The following is a 25,388-nucleotide window of genomic DNA, read 5'->3' as shown; positions in this document are numbered from 1 at the left end:
AGAGATAATAAGGGTATCCAGATACAGCCCAGACCAGTTGCAAAGCAGAGCTTGCGTAGGCTAAGGGAGCTTTATTTCCATTTATTTACGCATTTCTCTCCAACCTTTTCTCGGGAGGTTAAGTGGAGTCCTTTCCTTTTACTCTTACCATGACCACATGATGCAGTGCAACTGAGTCTCAGCTTCAGCAAGAACTGGGGTCTCCCCAGAGCCATTCCAGGGAACCCCATTTCTTGAAGACTGCTTGCTGGCAGCCAGAGTGCAAGGTAGTGGCCACAACTGGGACCAATCCTGAGGTTGCTAAGTGGAAAATCATGTGACCATGACAGACCTATGACCTGATTTCCTGTTTGGTCGCTAAGTGAAACATTACATGACCACAACTTATGGTTTTATGTTATGACCCAAGTGGCCAAGGCAAGGCAGGCCTCTAAAGAGTTCTTTATTTCTCTTAAACAGTGTTCCAGCCAGTGGCCCTCCACCCACACGCTACCTTGAAGGCAGCCACCCTCAGTCCCCCTGTAGTAGCAAAAAAGCCCCCAGAGTAGGAGCCCGCTCACAGGGCAAGGTCCAGGGTCCCAAGTCCCATCCTCCAGGCAGGTCCAGGCACAAGAGCTGGGCGGTCCTCAGGGCAAGAAGCAGGTCCCAGAGAAGCAGCAGTTCCCAGGCCCCAAGGAAGCAAAGGCCAAACGGAGCCACAGGAGGAGGGCGAGGCTGAAGAGCCATCTTCCAAGCGAGCTAAGGCAAACAGCAACAGGCCCACGTCGAAGCCGGGGCAGGGTAAGCCAAAGCAAACAGCTGTTCCTGGCAAAGACTAGCTCTCCTGCCTTCTCCTTGGAAGTTACTCCACTCCAGGAGGAGGAAGGGTGGGGCGACCTCCTCCAGAGTAGCCTTGCAGCTCTTCTCTGGGCTTGCCTCTGCTCCGCTCTCCTTGCCCTTGGATCAGTGGGGGAGGCAGCTGTTCCTTGGCACCACTGCCGCAGCAATCCTCCCGTGTCGATTTATTTATTTATTTATTTATTTTTAGGACTTATATGCCGCCCTATCTCCCGAAGGACTCAGGGCGGCTAACAACAATAAAAACAACAATACAAAAGTTAAAAGAGATTAAATAAACAGCCCCAAAATAAATTAATTAAACAATTTAAAAATTAAAACATTTTAAAAAACCCGTCATCAATCCAGGTCAGCCTGATGAAAAAGGAAAGTTTTGAGGTCGCGGCGAAAGGACCGGAGATCCGGGGCCATCCGGAGCTCAAGGGGGAGTTGGTTCCACAGGGCTGGCGCTCCCACAGAGAAGGCAGGCAGGCAGGCAGCTCTCCGTCCGGTCGAGCACTGAGACAGCCTGGCTTGCCTTCCCCATCGGGCGCTCCCAGCTCCAACCCTTCCTCCTCTGAACCGGCCTCTGAGGGGGCCATGACATTTTATGTATTTGCTTGTTTGTGTCCCACCTTCATTATTTTTACAAATAATTCCAGGTGAGGAGCACACCTGAGACTCCTTCCTCCTCAGATTTCCCCCATCACAGCAACCTTGTGAGGTGGGTTGGGCTGAGAGGGAGGGACTGGCCCAAAGTCACCCAGCCGGCATTCATGGCTAAGGCGGGACCAGAACTCCCCGTCTCCCTCTTTCTCGCCTGCTACGTTCATCACTAGATCAAACTGGCTTTTATTTCTCCATTCTCTGTTAACTTTGCTTCTGGCGACCTAGTTGTGAAGCAGCCAAATGGCCATCAGGTGAGTACGAGGGCAGGTCACGGAACTATTTTTCCCCACTGTTGTAACTTCAGTCAGTCACTAAATAAGGCAGTCAGTAAGTAGGCAAGGACTGCCTGTAAAGCCTCCCTGCCCCATGATAGTCTACCTCTAAATGAAGACGCTAGAAATGATCACCCCCAGCAGAACCTGTCTAAGGACGGGACCACCCCCCACCCCATTTGCACTCAACCAGAAGTAGCTTCCCTTAGGGGCCACCTGGCCGTCCTTAACTCTCCCTTCTCCTCCTGCCTTTTTGCCACAGGAGACCCTGCAGGCCCCCAAGCCGTGCAAGCTCAGCCCCGTCATCGTGTCTGCCATCCTCGTGATTGAAGCCGATGAGAAGAAGTGCCTCTCCTGTGGGAAGAGCGAGCCCGGCCCGGCCACGGAGGACAGCCCGGCAGCCCTCTCCGACTCTGGTGCCCGCAAAGCCAAGGGAGCTGCGCCCACCGGGGGCTCAAGGCCAACCTCCTACAAGAATAACCCAGAGCCTGTTCAGTATGCCAAGGTCCTGGGGGGCAGCTATCACAGCCAGCAAGAAGCCTCGCCCACCATCTACATCCGCTCCAGCTCCAGGCAGCCTCTGCTCCGCAGCCTGACCCCCAGCCCAAAGCCCTACAAGAACCTGTGGTTCCACAGTGACCCGCCCGAGCGAGCGGCACCCTCCAGCCTCCAAGAGGAGACGGTTTTCTTGGATGGGGCCCTGCTGGATTTCCCACTGCTTCAGGGCCTGAAAATTGATGGGGATGAAGACCTCTGCAACTTCCGAAGGCTGTAAGGACCCGGCTGGTGTCCCAGGGGGGCTGCAAGGGGAGCGGCCTTCTCTTTTTTCTCCTCCCTTCTCCCCCCTGAGAGATCTGGCCAGCCATTATTTTCTCTTTTAGACTATGTCCTTATATAGACTATGTCCTCCTGGCCAGGAAGGTGGGAAAGATAGGCCATGTTCCCAGGGCAGAGTCACAATTCTCCAGACTCAGAAGCAGCCGCGCTTTCCTTTAAATCAGGGGTCTCCAAACTTGGCAACTTTTAAGACTCGTGGACTTCAACTCCCAGAATTCCTCAGCCAGCCAAGAAGTTGAAGTCCATGAGTCTTAAAAGTTGCCAAGTTTGGAGCAGAATGGTTTAGATGAGCAGAAGGCAATCTCGGGGAGGGTGTGTATATTGGATTTTCACTTCCGTTTCTGCTCCAGAAGCTGCCAGCGGCATTGAGATGACCTGACGGCATCTCCAGGGATGGGAAGCAGCCTACTTGGAGGGAGGTGCTAGGAAGTTCGAAGATTAGGTAAAAATTAGGTGCCTTAACACATTTAACATTTCTGCACCTTCAGAATACAAACACTGCACCCCTCGCCATCTGCAGGGTGTGTCTCATGGTGCTGCAAGAGCTGTAGATGCAGCCCAATAGCTGTAACTTCCCCCCACCACCACTTTTGCATCATCTTTTTGCCACTGTTAGGCCTGTTCAGTCCTGCCGAGAATCATCTGTTCTCATGACTTCTGCTCTGATCGGAATAGAGGGGCCACAGCCCTTGTTTCAAGGCTCTAGAATGGACATCCTCCTTCCCGGCGGCTTCTTTTGACACTGATATACAAAGTTTGTTGGTCACAACAGCTGTCTGCCGGATCTCCATGTTTCCTGATTATCTGGACTGCACCACTAACATCCCTCAGCTGCCAGAGGTGGTGCTGTGTTCATTCCAAAACCACCACTTTCCACCAAATTTTGACTTTTCTCTTACATGTTGCAGGATTTCTTAGGTGTGCCTGGAACACTCATACTCCTGCTAAGCTCACCCTGGCCTTGACTTGGTCCTTGAGCACATACAGATCATTCCATTTCTTCCTCAAGCTTTAATGGACTATGTGTGCATGAATCTTTAAAAGAAAAAGAAAAATCAAAGCATCTTCAATTTCTGCACCAAAGTAGCATGAACCCATATTGGGAGAGTCTACAAGGGACACGGTGGCTCAGTGGGTTAGGACGCTGAGCTTGTCGATCAGAGGATCGGCAGTTTGGCAGGTCGAATCCCGAGTGCCGCGTAACAGAGTGAGCGCCTGTTACTTGTCCCAGCTTCTGCCAACCTAGCAGTTCGAAAGGACATAAAAATGCAAGTAGAAAAATAGGGACCACTACGGTGCGAAGGTAACAGTGTTCCATGCGCCTTTAGCATCTAGTCATGCCGGCCACATGACCACGGAGACGTCCTCGGACAAGCGCTGGCTCTTCGGCTTTGAAACGGAGATGAGCACCGGCCCCTAGAGTCAGAAACGACTAGCACGCATGTGCGGAGGAACCTTTACCTTTACCTTTTCAAGGAAGGAACTGCCAAAATGGATCCATCTGCAAGTATACTTACTTCTGCAGCTGCTCCTCCCATCCCTAAAATTCTTGGAGGGTAATTTTTTATCACTTCCAAGATGTGTGGAATCCTTGGTGCTGTCTGACCTTGGTTGTTTACCTGCAGATCTTTCCTTACTCAACTAAGTTAGCTCCTCGGTGCTAGTGATTGTGAGGTTTGTTTATCTCTCTGTTTATATTTTATTCAGCCAATAGAAAAGGCTAACAAGGAAACAAAAAAAAACAGAACACATCTTCACTAACAGCCAACACCCAAATAAGTAGGTATTAACCTCAAACAAACAACCAAGCGAAAAAAAACGCGGGACACGGTGGCTCAGTGGGTTAGGATGCTGAGCTTGTCGATCAGAAGATCGGCAGTTTGGCGGGTCAAATCCCGAGTGCCGCATAACAGAGTGAGTGCCTGTTACTCATCCCAGCTTCTGCCAACCTAGCAGTTCGAAAGCACGTAAAAATGCAAGTAGAAAAATAGGGACCACTCGGGTGGAAAGGTAACAGCGTTCCGTGCGCCTTTGGCGTCTAGTCATGCCGGCCACATGACCACGGAGACGTCCTCGGACAAGCGCTGGCTCTTCGGGTTTGAAACGGAGATGAGCACCGGCCCCTAGAGTCGGAAACGACTAGCACGCATGTGCGGGGGAACCTTTACCTTTAATCAAGGAACTACCCAGGAGAAAAACTACACCACCATCAACACTGGCAGTACAAACTACTGTATACCAACAGGGAGCAAATCACACATTCACGAGCACTGGTGATGCTACCCAGTTGGGAAATGTCTGCAGGCAAATAAGGCAGCTCAGAGAGTACCAAGGACTCCACAGTTCAACCTTGAGCTACAAATTCTATTGATACCTCCAGTATTTACCGAACTCCCCAATCTGGTATCCCAAGACAGAGCAGAGTTCAGCAACCTGGGCAGGAAGGCCCATGTCTCCATTACTCAGAACTCTGGCACCATTTTGGCTACTGATTGAGTCAGTGAAGGTCTTCTGCCATCCAGGACCATCTCCTAAACTGCCAACTGTCCACAGAAGAAGTCTTTCAGCTGTTGAAACGATGTAGATGCTTGTGGAGAAGCACCAGCTGAGGAAGAGCCACAGCTCAGTATGGGATATAAAGGGAAGAGTAGAAGGAAGTCACGGGCATGAAGGAGGGTGAGAAAGAAGCAGCCGTTTCCTGGTCAACCTACGGCTGTTCTTAGGATGGTCTTTGGACTGACTTGTAACGAGGACTCAGTGAAAGACACGGGACTTGTGCTGGTGAACGGCTGCAAGAGGAAACCAGGGAACCTAAAGAGAAGACTCATTTGGAGAGCTCCCTCATTCCTTCAAAACGCTTTTTCCACAACTGCTGCTATTATTTATCATGTATATAAAACACTGTACATTAAAGGTGCTCTTGTATTGCCCTCATCTGAGCTCTGAGGAAAACTCCTTATTTTCTTCCCGCCTCGTAGCCAGAAATTAGCTAACATATCGCTGATTTACATAAATTTGCATGGCTGCTCATATCATCATGGTGACCTTGGGCAACAAAACATGTAAAATATCAACCACAAGAACCAATCGATATACAAAGCCTAAAACAGTGTTCCCCGACCTTTCTGAATTTGCGGACCTGCGGGCGGGGGGAGTGGGGTGGGAGAGAGGAAAGGAAATGGTTCCACGCAAGCAGCAGGCGTGTGTGCTCACACATGCAACTCTATTGGCATGAGCGGAGGGCACACACATGCACACGTGAAGTCCCATTTGTCCACCGCCAGGTGCTTGCACAAATGGAGCATCCTGTGTGCAAGACTGGCCCGCAGCTTGTGTAAATGGAACTGCGTTCGTGAGCACACATGCCTGCCACTTGCAGGGCCCGGTCCCAAATGGGGTGGGGTCCCCTGGCCTAAAAAGACCACCAAGGAAAAAACAAATCCAATGATTTAAAAGTGCCCCACAGATTCTAGCTACTGTTCCCATTCCCACGTGGCGAGCAGAACCGGGTCTTTAAAGCTTGTCCGAAGACTCAGCAGGCCGAGACCAAAGTAGGAGTCAGGGTTACGGTGTCCTGAAAGGGACAGGGATTGCAACAGGCAAGGCTTGTTTTCTGGTCCCTTTTTAACTGTCAGGAACCTGACACGTGTGTTAAAGGGGACACACCAGTATTTACCAGCACCCAACGATTAAGAAATATAAAGAAATAAATACATTCTCAATTTGCCAATAAATGTGTGAAGGAGGTTCATATTTTTTAGGTATGCTGCCCAGAACACAAGCTTCATCCTGCAAAAAATTCCATTGCAATTCAGTATACTTCTATTTCATCCTCCATATTTTTAGCCACTGTATCTTCAAACCTACTACTATATTAGCCAGGCCAACTCTTAGTTTCCTAACTCTTTTTGCAATTTGGAGTGCAAGTACTTTTATGCTTTCCATTTGGTCTGCAGTCATCAGTTAAATCTGCACCTTATTATCCGAGCTCCATTTAATCCCCTCCCTCCAGTTTCACCACTAGAGGGAGCTGCAGCCCTGCCGTTAAAACCTGCTTTACGATAAGTTGACTTGTATTTTTAGAGTTGAAAAGAATGTTTAATCATAAGCACTGCAGAAGAATCCTGTGTGTGTTTGGTTTCCTTGCAGAATATTTCTTCCCTGAGATACGAATTCCTGTAGCCCCAAAGAGAGGACTGTCCTGATAATGCTTTCAAATATTTATTTAAGTGAGGAACTCAGTCAGCTGGAGTGAACTCTGTGTTCAGCATCATCTTTTTGCTCCTTGAAGTATCCTTAGCAATCAATGCCTCCCCTCTCCAAAGCGATAGATCAGTCAACAAGTAGGATAGAAACCCAACTGGTTTATCTGTCTGTCTTACTGCTGTAGTAAATCTAGCCTTAAATCAGGAGCTTTACACAGAAGATGAGCCGTAGTAACCATAAGTAACAAAAACACCAGAAGAGTCTGATAATATGTCAATGGAGATTCTTAATCATTCAGATCACGGTTGTCCCAAAGGTGCTTTCTCCTTTGAAAACATTCCCTTCTCATCCAAGAAGTTTCTATATAAATCACCGGGACCCGACAGATTACATCCCAGAGTTCTGAAGGAGCTGGCAGATGTTATCTCAGAACCATTGCACCACATCTTCCACAAATCCTGGAGCACCAGGGAAGTACCAGAGGATTGGAAAAGGGATGGTGTGGTCCCCATCTTCAAGAAAGGGGGGAAAACAGATCCAGAAAACTACAGACCAATCAGTTTAACATCAATGCCTGGGAACATCCTAGAAAAGATAATCAAAAAACAGATCTGCGAACAACTAGAAGCAAACAAAGTTATAACTAGCAGCCATCATGAGTTTGTTAAAAACAGATCATGCCAAATCAATCTTATCTCGTTTTTCGATAAAGTAACTAAACTAGTAGACCAGTGAAATGCAGTGGACGTAGTATACTTAGATTTCAGTAAGGCATTTGACAAAGTAGACGACAACCTACTAATTCTCAAGCGAGAAAAAGGTGGAATAGACAACATCACCGCCAGATGGATCTGTAGCTGGCTGACAAACTGTACTCAACAAATAGTCCTCAACAGCACTACATCCACATGGCAAGAAGTAAGCAGTGGGGTGCCACAAGGTTCCGTCTTAGGGCCAGTACTCTTCAATATCTTCTTAATGACTTAGATCAGGGGTGAAACTTGCAATGTTATATGACGTGTCGCAACGTATCGTGACTTTTTTTCCATTGCTGCCAATGGGGTGGGCGCGGTTTTGCCATGACGCATCCGGCCCACAGGCCGGCAGTTTGCCACCCCTGAATTAGCTGAAGGAACTCAACAAATTTGCAGATGACACCAAGCTGTCAGGAGTAGCCAACACCCCAGAAGACAAACTCAGGATCCAAATATCTTGACAAACTCGAACAATGGGCCCTATCCAACAAAATGAGTTTCAATGTAGAGAAAAGCAAAGTCTTACACTTAGGCAGGAAAAACCAAAGGCATGAATACAGATTAGGCCAGATCTGGCTTAAAAACAGCAACTGTGAGAGAGACCTTGGAGTCCTAGTGGACGATCACTTGACTACGAGCCAGCAATGTGCAGCAGCAACCAAAAAAGCTAATGTAATCCTGGGTTGTATAAACAGAGGCAGAGAATCAAGTTCACGTGAACTATTAGTACCACTTTACAAAGCCCTAGTGAGACCACACCTGGAATACTGCAGCCAATTTTGGTCATCATATCACAAAAAAGATGTTGAGACTTTTGAAAAAATTCAGAGTAGAGCAATTAAGATGATCCAAGGCCTGGAAACTAAAACATACGAAGAACGGCTGCAGGACTTGGGTCTGGATAGTCTGAAGAAAAGAAGAAATAGGAGAGACATGATAGCAGTGTTCCAGTATCTGAGGGGCTGCCACAAGGCAGAGGGGGCCAGGTTGTTCACCAAAGCACCAGAAGGAAGGACGAGAAACAATGGTTGGAAACTGATCAAAGAGAGAAGCAACCTGGAACTAAGGAGAAACTTCCTGACAGTGAGGACAATCAACCAGTGGAACAGCTTGCCTCCAGAAATCATGTGTGCTCCATCACTGGAGATTTTTAAGAAAAGAGTAGACAATCATCTGTCCGAGATGGTGTAGGTTCTCCTGCTTGAGCAGGGGGCTGGACTAGAAGACCTCCAAGGTCCCTTCCAGCTCTATTCTATTCTATTCTATTCTATTCTATTCTATTCTATTCTATTCTATTCTATTCTATTCTATTCTATTCTATTCTATTCTATTCTATTCTATCCTATATTCTATTCCATTCCATTCCATTCCATTCCATTCCATATTCTGTTCTATTCTATCCCATAATTCTGTTCTATTCTTTTCTATTCTATTCTTATCATTATAAGAGAGCGCTTGGGGGAACCAGGGGTTTTGGTTCTGTATTGGTGCATGGGAATTTCAGATTCCGCTTGACTCTCCTGCATTCAGCCTCTGAATGGAGTATTTATTTATTTATTTATTTATTTTATTAGATTTATATACCGCCCCTCTCCCGAAGGACTCGGGGCGGTGTACAGGGCAATTAAAAAACTAACAACACACAAGGTATAAAAATTAAAATAAGATTAAATCAATAGCCCTAAGTAATAAATACATTCTAAAATTTAAAAATTTTTAAAATTTAAACTCTAAAATCCAATCCCTCAGTCCAGGCCGGCAAGTTCAAATAGCCAGGTCTTCAGGTCGCGGCGAAACGAGCGAAGATCGGGAGCCATCCGGAGCTCAACTGGAAGCTGGTTCCAGAGGGCAGGCGCGCCCACAGAGAATGCTCTCCCCCTGGGGGCCGCCAGTCGACATTCCTTGACCGGCGGTACCCTGAGGAGGCCCTCTCTGTGGGAGCGCACAGGACGATGGGAGGTTAACGCCGGCAAGAGGTGCTCCCGTAAATAACCTGGACCCATGCCATTTAGGGCTTTATAGGTCATCACCAGCACCTTGAATCTCACCCGGAAGACAACTGGAAGCCAATGCAGCTCGCGGAGCAGAGGTGTTACATGGGAGTATCGGGAAACACCCATCACAACTCACGCGGCCGCATTCTGCACCAGCTGGAGCCTCCGAGTGGTATTCAAGGGCAGCCCCATGTAGAGAGCGTTGCAGTAGTCTATCCGAGAGGTCACGAGCACATGAGTGACTGTGCGTAAGGCGTCCCGGTCCAAATAGGGCCACAACTGGCGCACCAGGCGAACCTGGGCAAAAGCCCCCCTGGTCACAGCTCCTATATGATCTTCAAAATTGAGCTGTGTAAAAGTGCCTTTCGCTTCAAATGGAGTTGAGAGTCTCACTTCCCTAAAGGGATCAGACTGGGGCAGGCCTGACATTAGGCGGCATCTGCAATTGTGGTCAACCCAGAGAGGGCATCACCTCTACCGTGGGGTTGTGCATACGATGTTGGCTCCAGGCAGTGACCAGGAGGAAGGCAAATGCTGAGGGGAGGCCTCATCTAAAGCCCCCCCCAGGGACTGTGGTCGGAAGCTCAGCCCAGGATCAGGCCCTTTGTGAAGGTGCTGGGGGGGGCTGCATTAGTGTTTATATGTGTGTGTGTGTGTGTGAGAGAGAGAGAGAGAGAGAGACAGACAGACAGACAGACAGACAGAGAATGCTACTGCCTACCCACCCAGCCTGCCCGCCAGCATCTTCCTGGGCTGAGTGTCCCGCCAGTCACTGCGGGACACTCAGTCACTGCCACCAGGGGGTGCGAGCACGTGGTGGAGGCAAAAAGTCCTAGACCCCTTTGTGGTTTCCTGCTGCTCCAATAGTGCCAATTTGCTTGCACGACAAGCCCACCACTCTGAGAACTAAAATCTGTTAGCACCTTCTTTACCTGATGCCATATTGGTGGCCGCCGAATTAAACTTGGAACAGTTGCCAGCCCACAGTCACCATGCCTGTTTCTCCCCCCCCTCCCCCCCCGCGCCTTCCCGGAATCTTGTCTCAGACAAGGATTTCAAATCAGAGAGATTCTTCATTTATTGTAGGAACAAATTCTGTAGACAAAAATTGTACAAAACTACCGTACATTTGTTTCAAGACTTTCCCTCCAGCAAACCTTGCTGGGCCTGTTTCATTTGAGTCTTTTCTCCGATCCAGGAGAGTTTCTCGTTGGCTGCAAATGAAGCTTCTGTCTCACTTATAAGCACTACAAAGAGGAGAAAGTCTTGTCATTGTACAAGGAATGAAAAAAGACGGAAGGTTTGTTGAATTCAAAGGCAGGTGAACATGTCTATTTAGAGCACTCTGGGAAGGAGCAGTGAGGGGATGTGGAAGCAGACCGCTGCTTAATCTCGGGGAAGAGCTTGTGCTGGAATGCCTGGTTTGTTCTGTGCTGAATAGACTGCACTTCAGGAGAAGAGACTACGGGTAGCCCGGGGTTAAAGTCCCTGGACTGGAGCAAGGAGCAAACCTGCTCCCTTTTACACCGTGAAGATGTTACCTTGCCAGGCAATGAAATGTCTGCAAGAAAACTGAGCTCAGAGAGCACCAAAGACCCCACAAGACTGCACTTCCTTTAAGTTGGCTCGTTTTTACATAAATGGACACATTCATTCACTGCAGTAAACTAAAATAAATCGGTTGTATAAACTTCATTATTCTTTCTTCTCTCCAGCGGTTTGATTAAAGTGTTTATCAATGCAAGTTAATTACCTTCTTGGATGGCCCTCCTTTGGTCTTTGATATAACTTCCTCTTCCACAATCTCTGCAGTTTTCTGGGGGGGGGAAGGGAAAAGCACAAGCACTCAGGCCATGTCCGAGGCGATGTGGTCAGCCGGCAGAACAAAAAAAAAAGTGTAGATGGGAATACTCCACTCTTACCAGGCAGGAAGTTCTAACTTAGCATGACTTCAGAGTAGAGAAAGGAAACATCTCACCTCAGCTAACTACAAAGATGACAAAGGTCTGGAGAAAACAGTTTCTCGGGAAGAAAAGCCCTGGAAACATATTTGATAAAAGCAAACAGTCTTTTCCAAAGTTACTAAGCCGTCCACCCCATTAATACTGACCCACAGGCCATTCTGGGTGATGTATTTGTATACTGAAGCAGATCAGTTAGTGCTTTTGATACTGTTAATCTTACTTTGTAGTTGTGGTTTAGCTATGATAATCCAGCTCCTATGGTTAGTCTGCAGTGGATTTAAAAATTCTACACACCCCTTTTAAAACGCCAGATTTTTGAGATGCAAAAAATCATATCAAGATAACTCACTTCAGAATTTCCTCCACCTTTAACATAAGCTATAAGCAGTACAATTTGATTGAAAAATAAACTGAAATCTTTTAGGGGGGGAAATAAAAATACAAAAACCTTATAATAATATGTCCCAAGGTGCTATTTCAAATGGAACTAGGACTTTGTTTTTCCTTGAAGATGTTTTGTTTCTCATCCAAGAAGAAAAATGCCTTTAAGCAAAAACCAAGAACGTCCAGTTGCCTTTTCAGAAAGCACTTCTGCGGCCCGGTTCCGAAGGGGCCAAGGCCCGGGGGTTGGAGATCCTGTTTCCAATGTCCTCCCAACTCCCCCAACGGCAGTACAGGAAGTCCTGTACTGTGACCAGAATTTCTGTCACTAAGAATGGTGGTCGCTGGGTGAGTCACAGCCAATCTTATGATATTTTTGCCACAGTTGTTAAGCGAATCACTTCATTTGTTAAATGAACCACATGGTCATTAAGTGAATCTGGCTTCCCCCGTTGACTTTGCTTGTGGGAAGCTGGCTGGGAAGGTCGCAAAGATCAGTCACGTGACCGAGGATGCGGCAACCATTGAAAGCGCCTGAATTCTGATCACATGACTATGGATGGGGATGCTTAACATGATTATCAGTGCGAGGACTGGTCAAAAGTCACTTTTTTCAGTAGCACTGTAACTTCAAATGGTCGCTAAATGAATAGCTGTAAATTGAGGACTATCTGCTTAGCAACCTGACAGTCCTGGGGGCTGAATGGATGATGCTGTCGTTTGATGTCGAATCCATCGGATCCGGTCCCCTTGCAGCAGAACGCCAAGCCAAAGCTGGCTCACGCCCCAAAGGTGGAGAGGGAACGTCCAGGCCCTGTGGGCAGCTCTGAAGACCCACTACAGCTCTTTAGGGCAGAGGTGTCCACGCTGGCTGGAGAATTCTGGGAAATGAGCTCCCCTGGTCTTAGAGTCGCCAAGGTCGGACACCCCTGCTTTTGGGGGGAGAGGCTGCTTATGCATGCCCCAAGAGACACCCCCCCTTACCTGGTCCACCGGCAATTCAACCTGCGTGTCTTCGTCTTCTCCTATTTCCTGCGCATCCGCCATCTCCTGCCTTGCCCCTCTCCTTTTATAAACGCTTTCATCTTCTGAAGAAAAAATAAAACACAGGGCAACATGAGATCCCTAGTGAATAACGTGCCCTACCCGTAGCGGTTTCCCTCCTTGCGCTTTGAACGCTCCAGACCCAGACGGTGCCTAACAATTAGCTTTCGTCCCTCTTTTGATGCAGGGCATATATATCGTGTGAGGTCCTTGGTGGTTGGCGGTTTTCATGACCCAGACTAGGGAACACAATCGGTGTTGCATTGACATCCAAGCTCCAAATGCACTGATGATATTACAGTACCTGGTCGGGTCCTGAAATGTCTACAAAAACCCCCGCCAAGCTCAGAGAGCACCACGGACCCCTCAGTCCAACCCGGAGGTGCAAATATTCTCCTTTACCCAGCGTGCTGCTTTCTGACCAGCAGGACGCAGCGCCTGGCCGGTTGGTTTCCTCCCCGTTGGGATTGGCCCAGAAAGTTTCAATCTCTCACTCAGTCACGGGGCTCAAGTCTGAGATCTGCCATCAGAGGCTCCTGGGAGAGTGAAACGCTCCGAATTATTTTCTTTTGAGCCCCAAATCAAACTTGTGTCTGTTAATTCTTCTGCGCAAAACAATGAAGTAGTGACTTGAGCACCATAACTGAGCTGAGCTCACGTACACCAAGAGATTCTGGAGTGCCTCAAAGGCTCTCAACAAACAACACATTGTAGGTGTTAACCCAGAAGGTGCTTGCAATGCGTCTCGCATGCAACCTACCTCTGCATCACCATCCAGCTTCTTTTCCCTTTTTCCTCCCTTTCCCCAAAATCTCCCAAAGGCAGAAAAAAACAAATATATAAGTAGAGATGAAACCTGGATCAAAAACAGTTAACTATGAGAGGGATCTTGGAGTTCTAGCGGACAATCACTTAAATCCTTCGGGAAAGGGCGGTATATAAATGTAATAAAATAAAATAAATAAATAAAATAAATACGAGCCAGCAGGGTTTGGCAGCAGCCAAAAAAGCTATTGCAACCATTGGTTGCATAAACAGAGGGACGGTATCAAGATTAGTACTGCTTTATTAAATCTTAGTAAGACCACACTTGGAATACTGCATCCAGTTTTGGTCACTACATTATAAAAAAGATGTCGCGATTCTGGAAAGAGTGCAGAGAAGAGCAACTAAGATGATTAAGAGCCTGGAGACTAAAACCTATGAGGAACAGGATTTGGGCATGGCCATCCTAGAGAAAAGAAAGACTGGGGTGACATGATAGCACTGTTCCAATATTTCAGGACTGCCACAAAGGGGTCAACCTATTTTCTAAAGCACCACAGAAGGCAGGACAAGAAGCAAAGGATGGAAGCTAATCAAGGAGAGAAGCAACCTGGAACTAAGGAGAAATTTTCTGACAATGAGGACAATTAATCAGTGGAATGGCTTCACTGTAGAAGTTGTGAGTGCTTCATCACTGGAGGTTTTTAAGATGTGACTGGACAGCCATTTCTCCAGAACGGTAGAGTGTCTCCTGCTTGAGCAGGGGGCTGGACTAGAAGACCTCCAAGGTCCTTCCAACCCTATTATTCTGTATAAATTTCTATTTATAGGGTACAGCAGTTGAGTCAGTCCGTGAAGCGAATGCAGCTCACAAAAGCTGCTGCCTGTTAACCAAATGGGGTCATTGGCAAAGGGGCTTCAGATCCTTCTGACTGACATTTTACTGAAGCCATCCAAGGCTTTCGTTTGCCCAGCACAAAGCAGGCTGTGATTAAAACTCTTCCTCCTATCAAGCATGCTCCTGGTGCAGTGGCCAGGGCATGGCTGGCTGAGGAATTCTGGGAGTTGAAGTCTACACATCTTAAAATAAACAAGGTTGAGAAACACAGTAACTCTGTGGACAACTGACAAGGTTTTTGACAGCAAAACAGAAGAATTTTCTAGTCTTCTGAATTTGGGAAGCCCTGGACTTCCCATACAAACCTTCTGTTGTTTGTTTTCTCCAAGAATACCATCTGCTCTACACAAGCCACACAGGAGTCAACCACATTGCAGTGTGTCACTGTGTGCAAACTCAGCCTGTCAGATGTTTTAATAATAATTAAAGATTATCCCCCACGTGCAATCTGCCTGCTTAACATTCATTTCACAGCTCCCTCTGGAAAAAAATGCCTGACTGGTTGGCCCAGCATGATGGGCCTTGAAACTCCCCAGAGACCCTGGACTGTTGCCCCAGCCCATCCCTCCCAATTTCCTTGGACACTCCCATTGGTCAATGGAGTTGCCCAGTCCGATGCCCTCCAGGGGCAGCATGGCCAAAGTCGCTCACTATCACCACAGCACCCTTAGCCGTTATCGTGCCCACTCTCTCTAGGTGAGACATAGCTGCTTTTTCTTTTCCATTTATTTTTACCTTGGGTATAATAGTTGCCAGGGACCTGGCTCTCTTGTCCAACCTGGCTTGGCTTGGCATGGAAGACGGACGTTGCTTTGCCTTGGTGGGGATATTTCTTGGCTGGCTTGGGCTCAGAGGGACGGGGAGGGTCTCCCGCAGGCACAATCCCTGTGGAATGCACCCGCCAAAGTTTCGTCTGGAAGTGCAAGGAATGCTCATCAGGAACTTTCAGATGTAAGTCCTGGCCAGTTCAAATCATCACCAAACATCCCCAGCATTTCCTATTTCCATCCTCTGGAAGTCCCCCCTCCATCTCTCTTCATGCAGGGAAAAAAATCAATTCCCTGCAGAAAATATGCCACAGCTCCCCTGCTTTGGGATCTGTAGCAACTGGGAAAGTGGGGAGTCTCTGCTGTGAGATTTCAACTCCAGCCGGGTCAGGAAGGGTGACAAGGAATCCAAGCTTCATTTGATGGGAAGCCCCCTCCCCACACTTGCTCTAGGGAAGTATCATCTGGCCTTGGGATTTTAAGGCCCACTTCCCCAAAGCCAGATGTATGGAATCCACAAGGCCCAAAGAAGCGTGTCTGATTTTCACAAGGCTCTGTAGTTCGCAAAAGGCTAAATTATTACTACAGGTAATCCTCAACTTATGACCAACCACTTAGCAACCACTTGAAGTTAGGATGGGCCCCCAAACAGGTACTTAGGACCCAAATTGCTGCCCCCCCCATTTCCCCAGTCACATGATTGTATTTCGGTTGCTGAGCAACTGACCTGCCTTTATAACTGTTTGCAGCATCCTATGGTCACATAACCACTATTGACTTTTTTTTGCCACAAACTGATGTTGACTTTCAATTTCCATCAAAAAATGCCCATTGTGGACAATGGATCCACTTACCAACCACAAATTAACTTAAAAAAACAATACGATTCTATGAACAGCTGCCACAAAAATATAAAATCAGGCTGGTCACGTGATGACCCACTTAACAATGCAAAACCTTCTTTTAATAAAAAATATTAGAAGAAAAAAGCAAGACATTTGGAAAAATCAAAAGGGCAGCTGTGGCTACAAAATCAAAGTTCTGCCCCCTCCGTTTTAATGAGCCCTGTATTTTTAAGAAGGGTAGAACTTTGATTAGGCAATTGTAGCTGCTATCTTGACTTTCTGGACACCCACAAACTCCTGCAGATGCCCCTGCTGATTACAAGTTGAACACAAATCAGCACCCTGGGGTAGGTGTAAGGATTTTAGGTTATATTGATAAGAGCCCATTTTTGAAGTCTCAGGAAATAGTATTTCCACTTTATTTCCTACCAATCAGCTGAAGGCCTTAAGATGCAGGCAAGGCAACTTACTCAATTTTGCTTGGGCTTTCCAGTACACACAAGTGGTCCCACAATATTCATGAATTTAGTATACAGAGCCTTTTGTGGAGAAAAAAAACAATATTTTCCCCAAAATGTAATGTAATGTAGAGTTATTTCAGAATATGGAATCCTACTCTTAGCCAACGTGAAACATTAAATCCTGAACTTTTTTATTCAAGTCCAGTTTGGCAGACTAAACTCTCCAACTCTGCTGCTTCACTTTACCTGTTGCGCTGGCTCCAGGAGTGCCGAGTCGCTGGCTCTGTCTTCAGAGGCCACCTGGAGAGAATAGAAGTGAATAGAAATAACTAAACTCTCACGAAAGCAGGATGAAAACTCTGAAAACGAGCAGGAAAAAAGGTTGAAACAGAAGAGTGTCTCTTCTGAACAAGAAAAAAAAAAGATCACATCCGCATCCAGCTCTTGGGGGGTGCGGTGGGGGATTTTTATTTTTTGCCTCCTTTTGCTCTTTTAAAAAGACCGTGCTCCTCCAGCGCCAGAAGCCGCGCACCATCACCGTTCACCTGTGCGCCCCACCCCGATCCAAAGCCTCTCTTTCCCTTCCTTTGAAACAAACAACCCCCCCCCCCAAATCCTCCCTTCTGAATTACAATGAAAGAAAGCCAAGTTTTTTCTTTTGTGGTCTTTACATTTTTAAACTGCTAAAAAGAAGCAGGGAAGCAAACCATTGTGAGACACTCTTCTGTTTTAACCTTTCTCCCTTGTCATTTTTCGGAGTTTTCATCCTGCTTTCGTGAGAGGGCAGCATTTGGGGGGGGGTGAAGCTGCCCCCTTTTCCCCTCCCCAAGCCACACCTGAGCAAGACACCCGCCTGCTTGCTCCCCCGGCCGCACTCTTCCCTTTGTCCAAGGTTTTTGTTGTCATGAGCATTTCTGTTAAGGATTGACGGGGGGGGGGGGGTATTTGGTTTTTATTTCCCCTCCCCCCCATCTGCTGGGTGGATGCAGCAGGTATCACATTTGTTTTGGGGAGGGGAGGATCCCCACTCCAGTTGCTAAAAAAATCTAATAGAAACATTTACACATCCCACTTCTTCTCCAGATGCAAAGCATCTTTGCTCCTTTTCACACAGGTGCTGCCTGAGGAAATCAGCCATCATGGCCACTTACCCCCTGATTGTAGTTCCTTCTTCTGTTAGTAGGGAAGTTCCTATGAGTAGAAAAGCAGCACGTTCATATCCAGAGGACACAGAGATGCTTTTCCTACCTCACTGAGATACCGTGCAGTGTAACGGGCAGAAGGGATAACCGTGAGGAACGGGAGGGAGAGCTGCTACTGAGATAACAGAAATCGGAGGGTGGGCCAGAACTGTAGCCTGAGAAAGTGTCTCAGACAAGATCCTCTCTAGTTCTTCGGAAGGAAGGGACAGGGAAGCGCATTTAGCCTGGGCTACCATAACACACGGGGTCTGTAGGCCCAGCACAGCCTGTCTCTGAGCTGGGATTTGCTCCCTTTTCACATACTAGTGGCTTGCCCTGCAGGCATGGTTCACTTCTTGCTAATTCCTTGATTAGACTGTTGTTCATTTGTCTATGGAGATTCTCAATCATCCAGGTCATGGTTGTCCCAAAGTTGCTTTTCCAAAAAGTAGCTGGATTTTCTTGGTTTTTTCCTTGAAAACGTTTCGCTTCTCGTCCAAGAAGCTGAAGAACTGAAACTGGAGAAGCTTCTTAGATGAGAAGCGAAATGTTTTCAAGGAAAAAACCGAGAAAGTCCAGTTGCCTTTTGGAAAAGCACCTTTGGGACCCTGGTTGCTTACTGTTAACTTGTTTGGCAATTCCTAGTGTATAAAAAGACAGCAAACCCACCTCCCTTCTAGCACTGTATCTAGTTGTGTAACGAAAGATCTGCAAGAAAACAACCAGGCTCAGAGAGCACCAAGGACGCCACGGTTCAACCCTGAGCCGCAAGCATTCTCTTTTATCCATAGACCCTACTTCACCCTCAGAGAACACAAGTTATGACCTCTCCCAACATCTCCTAAACAAGGAAGATTGGAAGAACAGAGGTACTTGGAGAAAGTGTTTGGGCAGATGAGGTCAATACTGATTATTATTATTATTATTATTATTATTATTATTATTATTATTATTATTATTATTATTATTATTATTATTATTATTATTATTATTATTATTATTATTATTATTATTGATTGCATTTGGCACAAAGGAGCCTGCTGCTGCATTTCAGTCACACTGATTCAGCCATCTGGACATGTGCCAGATTGGCTGCCATTTCAATCACCTGACACCCAACTGAAAAAGCTGAGCTAAGCAGAGGCACCTCAGTTGCCTACCAAAAGGGACGGAGAGGGATTCTGGGAGGCACCAGTAGTTCAAAGTAAGGCAAATCTTTGTACTCCTCCAGCCCCACAGCCACATAATATCCGCCGTTCACCAGCTCCTCGCCCAGGGAGACGAGGTCACCGTTCAGCTTGCAGAGCCTGGCAGGAACAGCAAAGCAGAAAAAGGTCCAAGAAAAGGGGGAAGAATCTGAGGAAGGAACAAGGCTGGCTGGGGAATTCTGGGAGTTGAAGTCCACAGTTTTAAAGTTGCCAAGGTTGTCCTACAAGTTTCCCCCTGATTAAAGACTGAAGAGGGAACTAACCCAATCAGAACGGAGCTGGAAGGGATCTTGGAGGTCTTCTAGTGAAAGTTCAACCCCCTGCTAACATTTCAGACATGGCTCTCCAGCCTCTTCTTAAAGACCTCCAGGGATGAAGCACCCACCGTTTCTGGAGGCAAGCTGTTACCCCGGTTAATTGTCCTCCCTGTCAGGAAGTTTCTCCTTACTTCCAGGTGGCTTCTCTCCTTGATTCATTTCCGTCCTTTGCTTCTTGCCCTGCCGTCGGACGCTTTGGAAAATAAGTCGAAACCCTCCCCACTTCTTTGTCGCAGCCCCTCAAATATTGGAATCCTGCTATCCTGTCGCCCCTCGACTAAGAAAGGTTTGGGTTAGGAAAACCCATAACTAAACCCAATGACCCACCCCCCCCGGTCTGTGTTTTGCAGGTGGACTTGGCTCCCACAGCCAGCCTTATGCAAAACCTAGTTAAGCAAAGTTAACCTGATGGCTGTTTCTGCTCCTGAGTGACACTATTGAGCCTATTTCCTGTTCAGCCACATTTCTGACATAACATGAAGCCGTCTGGTGGTTTCCTTTGCTTTGGCTCAGCCTTTTGTGGAAAGAAGGTGTGTTGCTAAAGCCCAGCTGATCCCAGGAGCTTCAGCTCTGGCACTGGGCTTTGGAGGGAGCAGGAGAGGTCCAGTTTCCCCCAGCCCCCTCAGCTGAGGTGACGGCTCTCACAGTAAAGTATATGGTACCACACCTGAAGAGCATACAGGCAAAAGGGATCAAAAGACTCTCTGTTCATAAGAACTGCATCTGCCTTAGAAGAAACATTGTTTACAGGATTTTCCCTTCCCTCAAACTGAGATTCCTTTTGCCAAAAACCTGGAATTATTTAATTCAAAGTTATGACAGTTGAAGCAGTATAAATAGAGCCGGTGTGGTTTAGCGATTAAGGCACCAGACTAGAAAGTGGTTCAAGTTCTTTCTCAGCAATGAAAGCCAGCTGAGTGGCCTTGGGCCAGTTCCTCTCTCCTCAGCCCAGCCCACCTCACAGGGTGGTTGTGGTAGGGAAAGTAGGAGGAGGCAGGTGTGTTGGATATGTTCACTGCTTTGAGTTATTTATAAAAACAGTAAAGCCAGGATGAAAATAAGTAAATGAAGCCGAGCTGCCTTTTGGCACAGAAAGCTCTCCGCTGTCGCACACCATCATGAAGCAACCTCCCTGCGCCAGCCGGTGTTGATGACACCCCCCAAGACAGGGTCCCTCCATTCCTCTGGAGCCAGGGCTCAGTGCAGGACCCCAGTGCAGAGGGACCCCCAGGAGGCAACCCCCTCCAGCCTTGGGGGGCAGGGGTAGCCTAGTTCTGGGGTAGCAAAGGGACGGCAGAGCCACCACCACCACCGCAAGACATAGACAAGGATGGTAAGAAATGCTGACAGGACTCACTTTTTCACCGCTCCAGTGCGCAGGTTTGCCTTTTCTGACAAGCGGTCAAGGATGATGCCCCATTCCTGCAAGGCGGCCCTGGACAGCACCATTCGGAAAGGGGGGCTCAGCAAGTCTCCATTGCGGAAAACACTGGAGTGGCAGAAGCAGAGACCCCGGAGAGCTTCCTCAGGAGAGACTCCCAGCTATTCCCATTTCCCTCTCGTTCAGGTACAGTATGCAAGGATCTGGACTCACTAAAATTATATGAATGGGGCACAAAGGAATTTCTGGACTCCACCACAAGCAGGGACAATTTCCAGTCTTCTCTGGGTTTTTATTTATTTGTATTTATACTTCACATTGCCAACTAGCTGAGGATTCTGGCAGAATTTTACTTGGAGGAGGGGACAAGTGTCTGGATCCTTGTTCACAACCCCACCTTTATTTTCCAATCGCTTTGCTAATCTTTTTCCTTGTCAGGAAAAGTTTTAGGGCTGGATTAAGACCGGGAAGACCCTCCGAGTTTGCCGAGGACAGCCCCCCTCAGGATTGCCTCTTTCCAGGGCTGTTGGGAGCACTAAGGATGTAGGTCCTGGGGAGATAAACTGAATAAACCTCAGAGACAAAGAACTGTGCCAATTCTGCCTTTAGCTAGTTGTTTGTTTGTTTATTAGTTTTTTATCATTATTTTTTAAATAATTTAAGTAATTCAAGGCAGCTAACATACCTAATACCCTTTCCTCCTCGTATTTTCCCCACAACAACCCTGTGATATGGATCAGGCTAAAGAGAGAGTGACTAGCCCAGCCTTCATGGCTAAGGCAAGACTAGAACTCACCGTCTCCTAGTTTCTAGTCTGCTACCTTAACCTCTGCGCCAAACCCCGTCTCCTTCCCTGAGCTTTCCCATTTCTTCCTTCGCTAATCCGAGACAGAATTTCCAAGGACAGGAGAGTCACTCACTGGATAACACAAGGAAGGTTCGTTTGCCGCTTCCATCCTGCCGTAACCATCACCTTCTGAGGAATACCAGGATAATTCTGAATGCCAAAACATTGTCATCATCAACAGCAGCAGCAACAACACACCACTGTCTGTAGGCTTTACCCTATGTTTCTTAATCTGAGCACCTTTAAGGTTCATGGACTTCAACTCCCAGAATTCCCCAGCCGGCTCCAAATTCCAACAGGCTCAAGGCCTTAGAAGATCCTGACTTGCTCATTTCCTTAGGCAGAATTCCCTCTTTTAGGTTGCTTTTATTATATTTGGTGTACAATGCAAAGCTTTGAAACTAGACAGAAGGCTTCTGGACCAAAAGCTCCTCCTGGTAGTTGAGCCCTCTGCATTTGCAAGTATTTCTTTGAAGACCCCCCAGAAGGGTCTAGGACAGGGGTAGGCAACCTTGGCTCTTTTATGACTGGTGGACTTCAACTCCCAGAATTCCTGAGCCAGCATGGCTCAGCATGGAAACCTCTCCCTTTCTCCTCAGCATGGCTGGCTCAGGAATTCTGGGAGTTGAAGTTCACGAGTCATAAAAGAGCGAAGGTTGCCTACCCCTGGTGTAGGACAAATCATGGAACAATTCAGGGCAGGATAACTCAAGAGAGGGACTCTAAGTGAATTGCAGCGGTGGGCTTCGTCTTGCTTCAGCTTTGAACCTTCTCAAGTTAGAAGTCCTTGAGGCTGGGGTGAGCTGCAATTCTGCTTGTCCCTGAGCTATCCCGCACTGAATTGTCCCACGGCGAGTTGTCCTGCGACAAGTTGGCTGCAGCAAGATGGCCGGGGTGAGAGGGCCACAGCAAGTCAGCCTGGCGAGTTGACCCCTTCCACCCCAGAATGTGAAAGGGCTGCCTCTTTGTTCTAAGTTTGGGTAACAAAACTTTTAGCACTTTGAAGGGAGATGAGATTATCACACAACAATTCTGCAAGCAAATATTCATTGGGGTTATACTACCTGCATCCTTGAATTACAACCATTCCTTTAGTGACTGCCGAAAGTTACAACAGCACTGAAAAACGTCACAACCATCACGGCACCCCCATGGTCACCTGATCAACATTCGGGCACTTGGCAACTGGCAGGTGCTCACAATGCTTGCAGCATCCCAGGGTCACACGGTTGCGGCATTTACGACCTTCACAGCCAGCTTCCGTCAGGCAAACCCAGTGGGGGAAGCCAGATTTGTTTAATGACCGTGTGATTCACTTAGCAACTGCAATGATTTGCTTAACAACTGTGGGGAAAAGGTGGGAAAAGTGGGTGTGACAAGCACCTTGCTTAGCAACAAAAATTCTGGTCCCAACTGCGGTTGTAAGCCAAAACTGACTTGTGAGCATCTCCTGGCTGGCCCTGTGTAAAATCCACTTGTCCTTGGACCTTTCTAAAGCCGAACCGGACTGTTCCGCTCTGAAACCAGCTTTGGTCCACCCACAACCACTTACTCACCTGGGCTCCATTTTTTTTCTGGTGCTTGTTCAGCTGCTTCATCCCAGCATTTGCATAGCTGTCAACAAAGCGATTTGGGAAGAAAATGAGCCACTGAGCCGAGTCAGGGACTGTACTGGAGACTTCTGAGTTCAAGTTTCAGTCCAAAGCGGACCCTCCTACTTCTACATCCAGCTATTTCTTCCATGAATGCTGCAGACTTCAAATCCCACAATCCCTGGTTGTTGGCACGGGCTAACACATTCACATCTCTGGAAATGGCCAAAGAACGTGGCAAAGTAACTCTTAAGAGGTGTTTTCCAGCCAAACAGGCAGCATATCCTTTGCCATAGATATGGGTTCGATTACAACTCCCATCGCTTCCAGTGTGTACAATCATTAGATATGCTCCAGATGCCTTTCAAGGAAGAAACAGGGAAAAATCTCTTTCTCTAAGTCAGTTTTCCAACCTTAGCAACTTGAAGATGTGTAGACGTCAACTCCCAGAATCTCCCAGCCAGCCGTGCTGGGAGTCCATATACTTCAAGCTGCCGAGGTTGGGAAACAGTGAGCTGGGTCTTGGGAACGGTCAACCCGAGAAGATCAACTGTGCTGTCCCTTCAACTCTTCTTTAATTCACAGTCCTCCCGATAAAACCTGAGGGTTGGAAACCTCCTTCTCTGGAAAGTGTGATGCATGTGTGATGAGGATGCATCTTGGAAGGAAGAAGCAGAATTCCACCACCCGCTACAACTACTCTTGTGATTTTAAGAGTGTTTCTGAAAGTTCAATTGGCCAGCTGAAGGCAACTAACCCAAGAATCCTGAGCAGCAGCAACGTCTGCCACTAATCCCACACTGCAGCTAAGAGATGGCTGGGTGGCAGACATCGCTTAGTTTGGGTGGCTGGTTGCAGAAAGATGTCCAAGGGGCAGAAGTTCAAACTTTTCTCATTTTTTGAAAACAAAGCAGAGGCTCCTGGTGAAGTCAGTGGAGAAACTCAAGGCAGTGCTTTGCCTTGGGACAGAAGAACCAAATGAGATTTAGTGGGAGGAGTTGTCCTCAGGAACTCAAATGCCAGAAAAACCCACACAAATAGAAACTTTCTGCTAAAGCTTTTCCACAACAGGGTGGCCTTCTCTGCACTACTCCAGCCGTTATACACGGCTGTGACTCTCTTCCTTTAAACAAAGCCCGTTGGGATGTTGTGCTGGAGAAGCTGCCACCTATCTTCACAATTTACGCATTGGCTTGAATGCTGGGTGCTGAGAGCGGCCCTCTAATACTCCCACAAGGGCAAGGGCTGCTTGAAGACTGACGTCATGAGCTTGGTGTCGTCATAATTCAAGGGCCCTGGTCCTCTGGGAGGCCAGAGCAGACACCCAGCTCTAGAGAAGAGCCCAGAGCTTCAACACTCGGCTTGCTCAGGCTGCCTTGTTCTGCTTTGACTCGGGTGGATCTCACCCGTCCTTGACTGCAAGGGGGAAGGCAGGTAAATGGCTGAGAATGTGCTTCAGTTCCCCCGCTAGTGCCAGACTGGCGCTTGGCCTGGCTCGGCTTCCCCTGGAACGTTGGGCCTTGGAAGGGTCTCTCCCTGCCCCACCCGCAGGCTCACGTTCTTAGTCATAACCTGCTAGGGATCTTCACCTCCCACCTTCATGCCAGGGAATCGGTCAGATTCTCTGCCTTCCCCCTCTTTGATAATAAAGATTCATTCATTCATTCATTCATCCCCCCTCCCTGCATTGCTAGCACAGAAGGGTCTCCATTCTGACCCCCAGCAGGTCTTGAGGAAGTCGCTCTGGCGTTTGTGTGTGTGTGTGTGTTTAAGTTTTTTTAGTTAATATAATTCATATGGCTTATATATTTTTAACGGCTTAAGTCTATCACAGTTTTTTCCCTCATCCTCTTGGCTGACTGATGACTGCAAAAGAGATGAACTGAGTTACTTACTCAAGCCTTTTGAACCGCTCGAAACCTGCAGCCACGTATCGGCACCCGTTCTGCAGTTCGCTCAGCTCCGTGATGCGATGACCCTCTCGGGGCGTGTAGATGCTCCTAATGGCCACGGGGGCCTGGATGGTGCTGGTCACCTCGTTCAAAAAGGCGTCGAAGGTCAGGAACCGGCGCTGGCTCACCACAAATTTCCGGCCCAGGAAAAAGGGGTCCCCGTTGCGAAAGACCACCACATTCTTGGCAAGGGGTGCCATTGCCACAGTCACCAAGACCATCTCTCCTAGGCTGCA

General features: G+C 47.7%; 2 protein-coding genes across 2 annotated transcripts in view; one reads left to right on the top strand and one right to left on the bottom strand.

The window, feature by feature from the left end:
• CSF3R (colony stimulating factor 3 receptor) overlaps nucleotides 1–5,528 on the top strand; it is a 29,866-nt gene extending 24,338 nt beyond the window's left edge. Inside the window, exon 16 of the mRNA XM_081334813.1 lies at nucleotides 2,020–5,528. Within this exon, the coding sequence (XP_081190939.1) occupies nucleotides 2,020–2,532 (513 nt within the window). The 3' untranslated portion in view covers nucleotides 2,533–5,528. The remainder of the gene's footprint in view (nucleotides 1–2,019) is intronic.
• Nucleotides 5,529–10,602: 5,074 nt separating this feature from the next.
• DCDC2B (doublecortin domain containing 2B) lies at nucleotides 10,603–25,388 on the bottom strand. Its single transcript, XM_081335133.1, has 11 exons — nucleotides 25,096–25,388; nucleotides 23,165–23,222; nucleotides 21,682–21,758; nucleotides 20,738–20,869; nucleotides 19,016–19,162; nucleotides 17,826–17,865; nucleotides 16,921–16,974; nucleotides 15,337–15,514; nucleotides 12,879–12,982; nucleotides 11,303–11,365; nucleotides 10,603–10,796 (listed from the first exon to the last, which is right to left on the bottom strand). The coding sequence occupies exons 1-11, from the start codon at nucleotides 25,371–25,373 to the stop codon at nucleotides 10,788–10,790; spliced, it is 1,140 nt and encodes a 379-aa protein (XP_081191259.1). The 5' UTR covers nucleotides 25,374–25,388; the 3' UTR covers nucleotides 10,603–10,787.

This window comes from Vipera berus, assembly GCF_964194415.1.
Source record: "Vipera berus genome assembly, chromosome: 9".
Lineage (NCBI taxonomy): Eukaryota > Metazoa > Chordata > Lepidosauria > Squamata > Viperidae > Vipera > Vipera berus.
Note: the sequence above shows the minus strand (reverse complement) of the source record. Positions and strands in the feature narration are given on the sequence as shown.

Excerpts from the sequence above, each read along its gene's own strand:
- DCDC2B (XM_081335133.1), bottom strand. The coding sequence starts at position 25,373 with ATGGTCTTGGTGACTGTGGCAATGGCACCCCTTGCCAAGAATGTGGTG. Across the intron at positions 17,866-19,015 it reads ATCCCTCTCCGTCCCTTTTG|GAACTTCCCTACTAACAGAA; the intron begins GTAGGCAACTGA and ends TTCTACTCATAG. Across the intron at positions 11,366-12,878 it reads TTGAATTGCCGGTGGACCAG|AAAACTGCAGAGATTGTGGA; the intron begins GTAAGGGGGGGT and ends TCCCCCCCCCAG.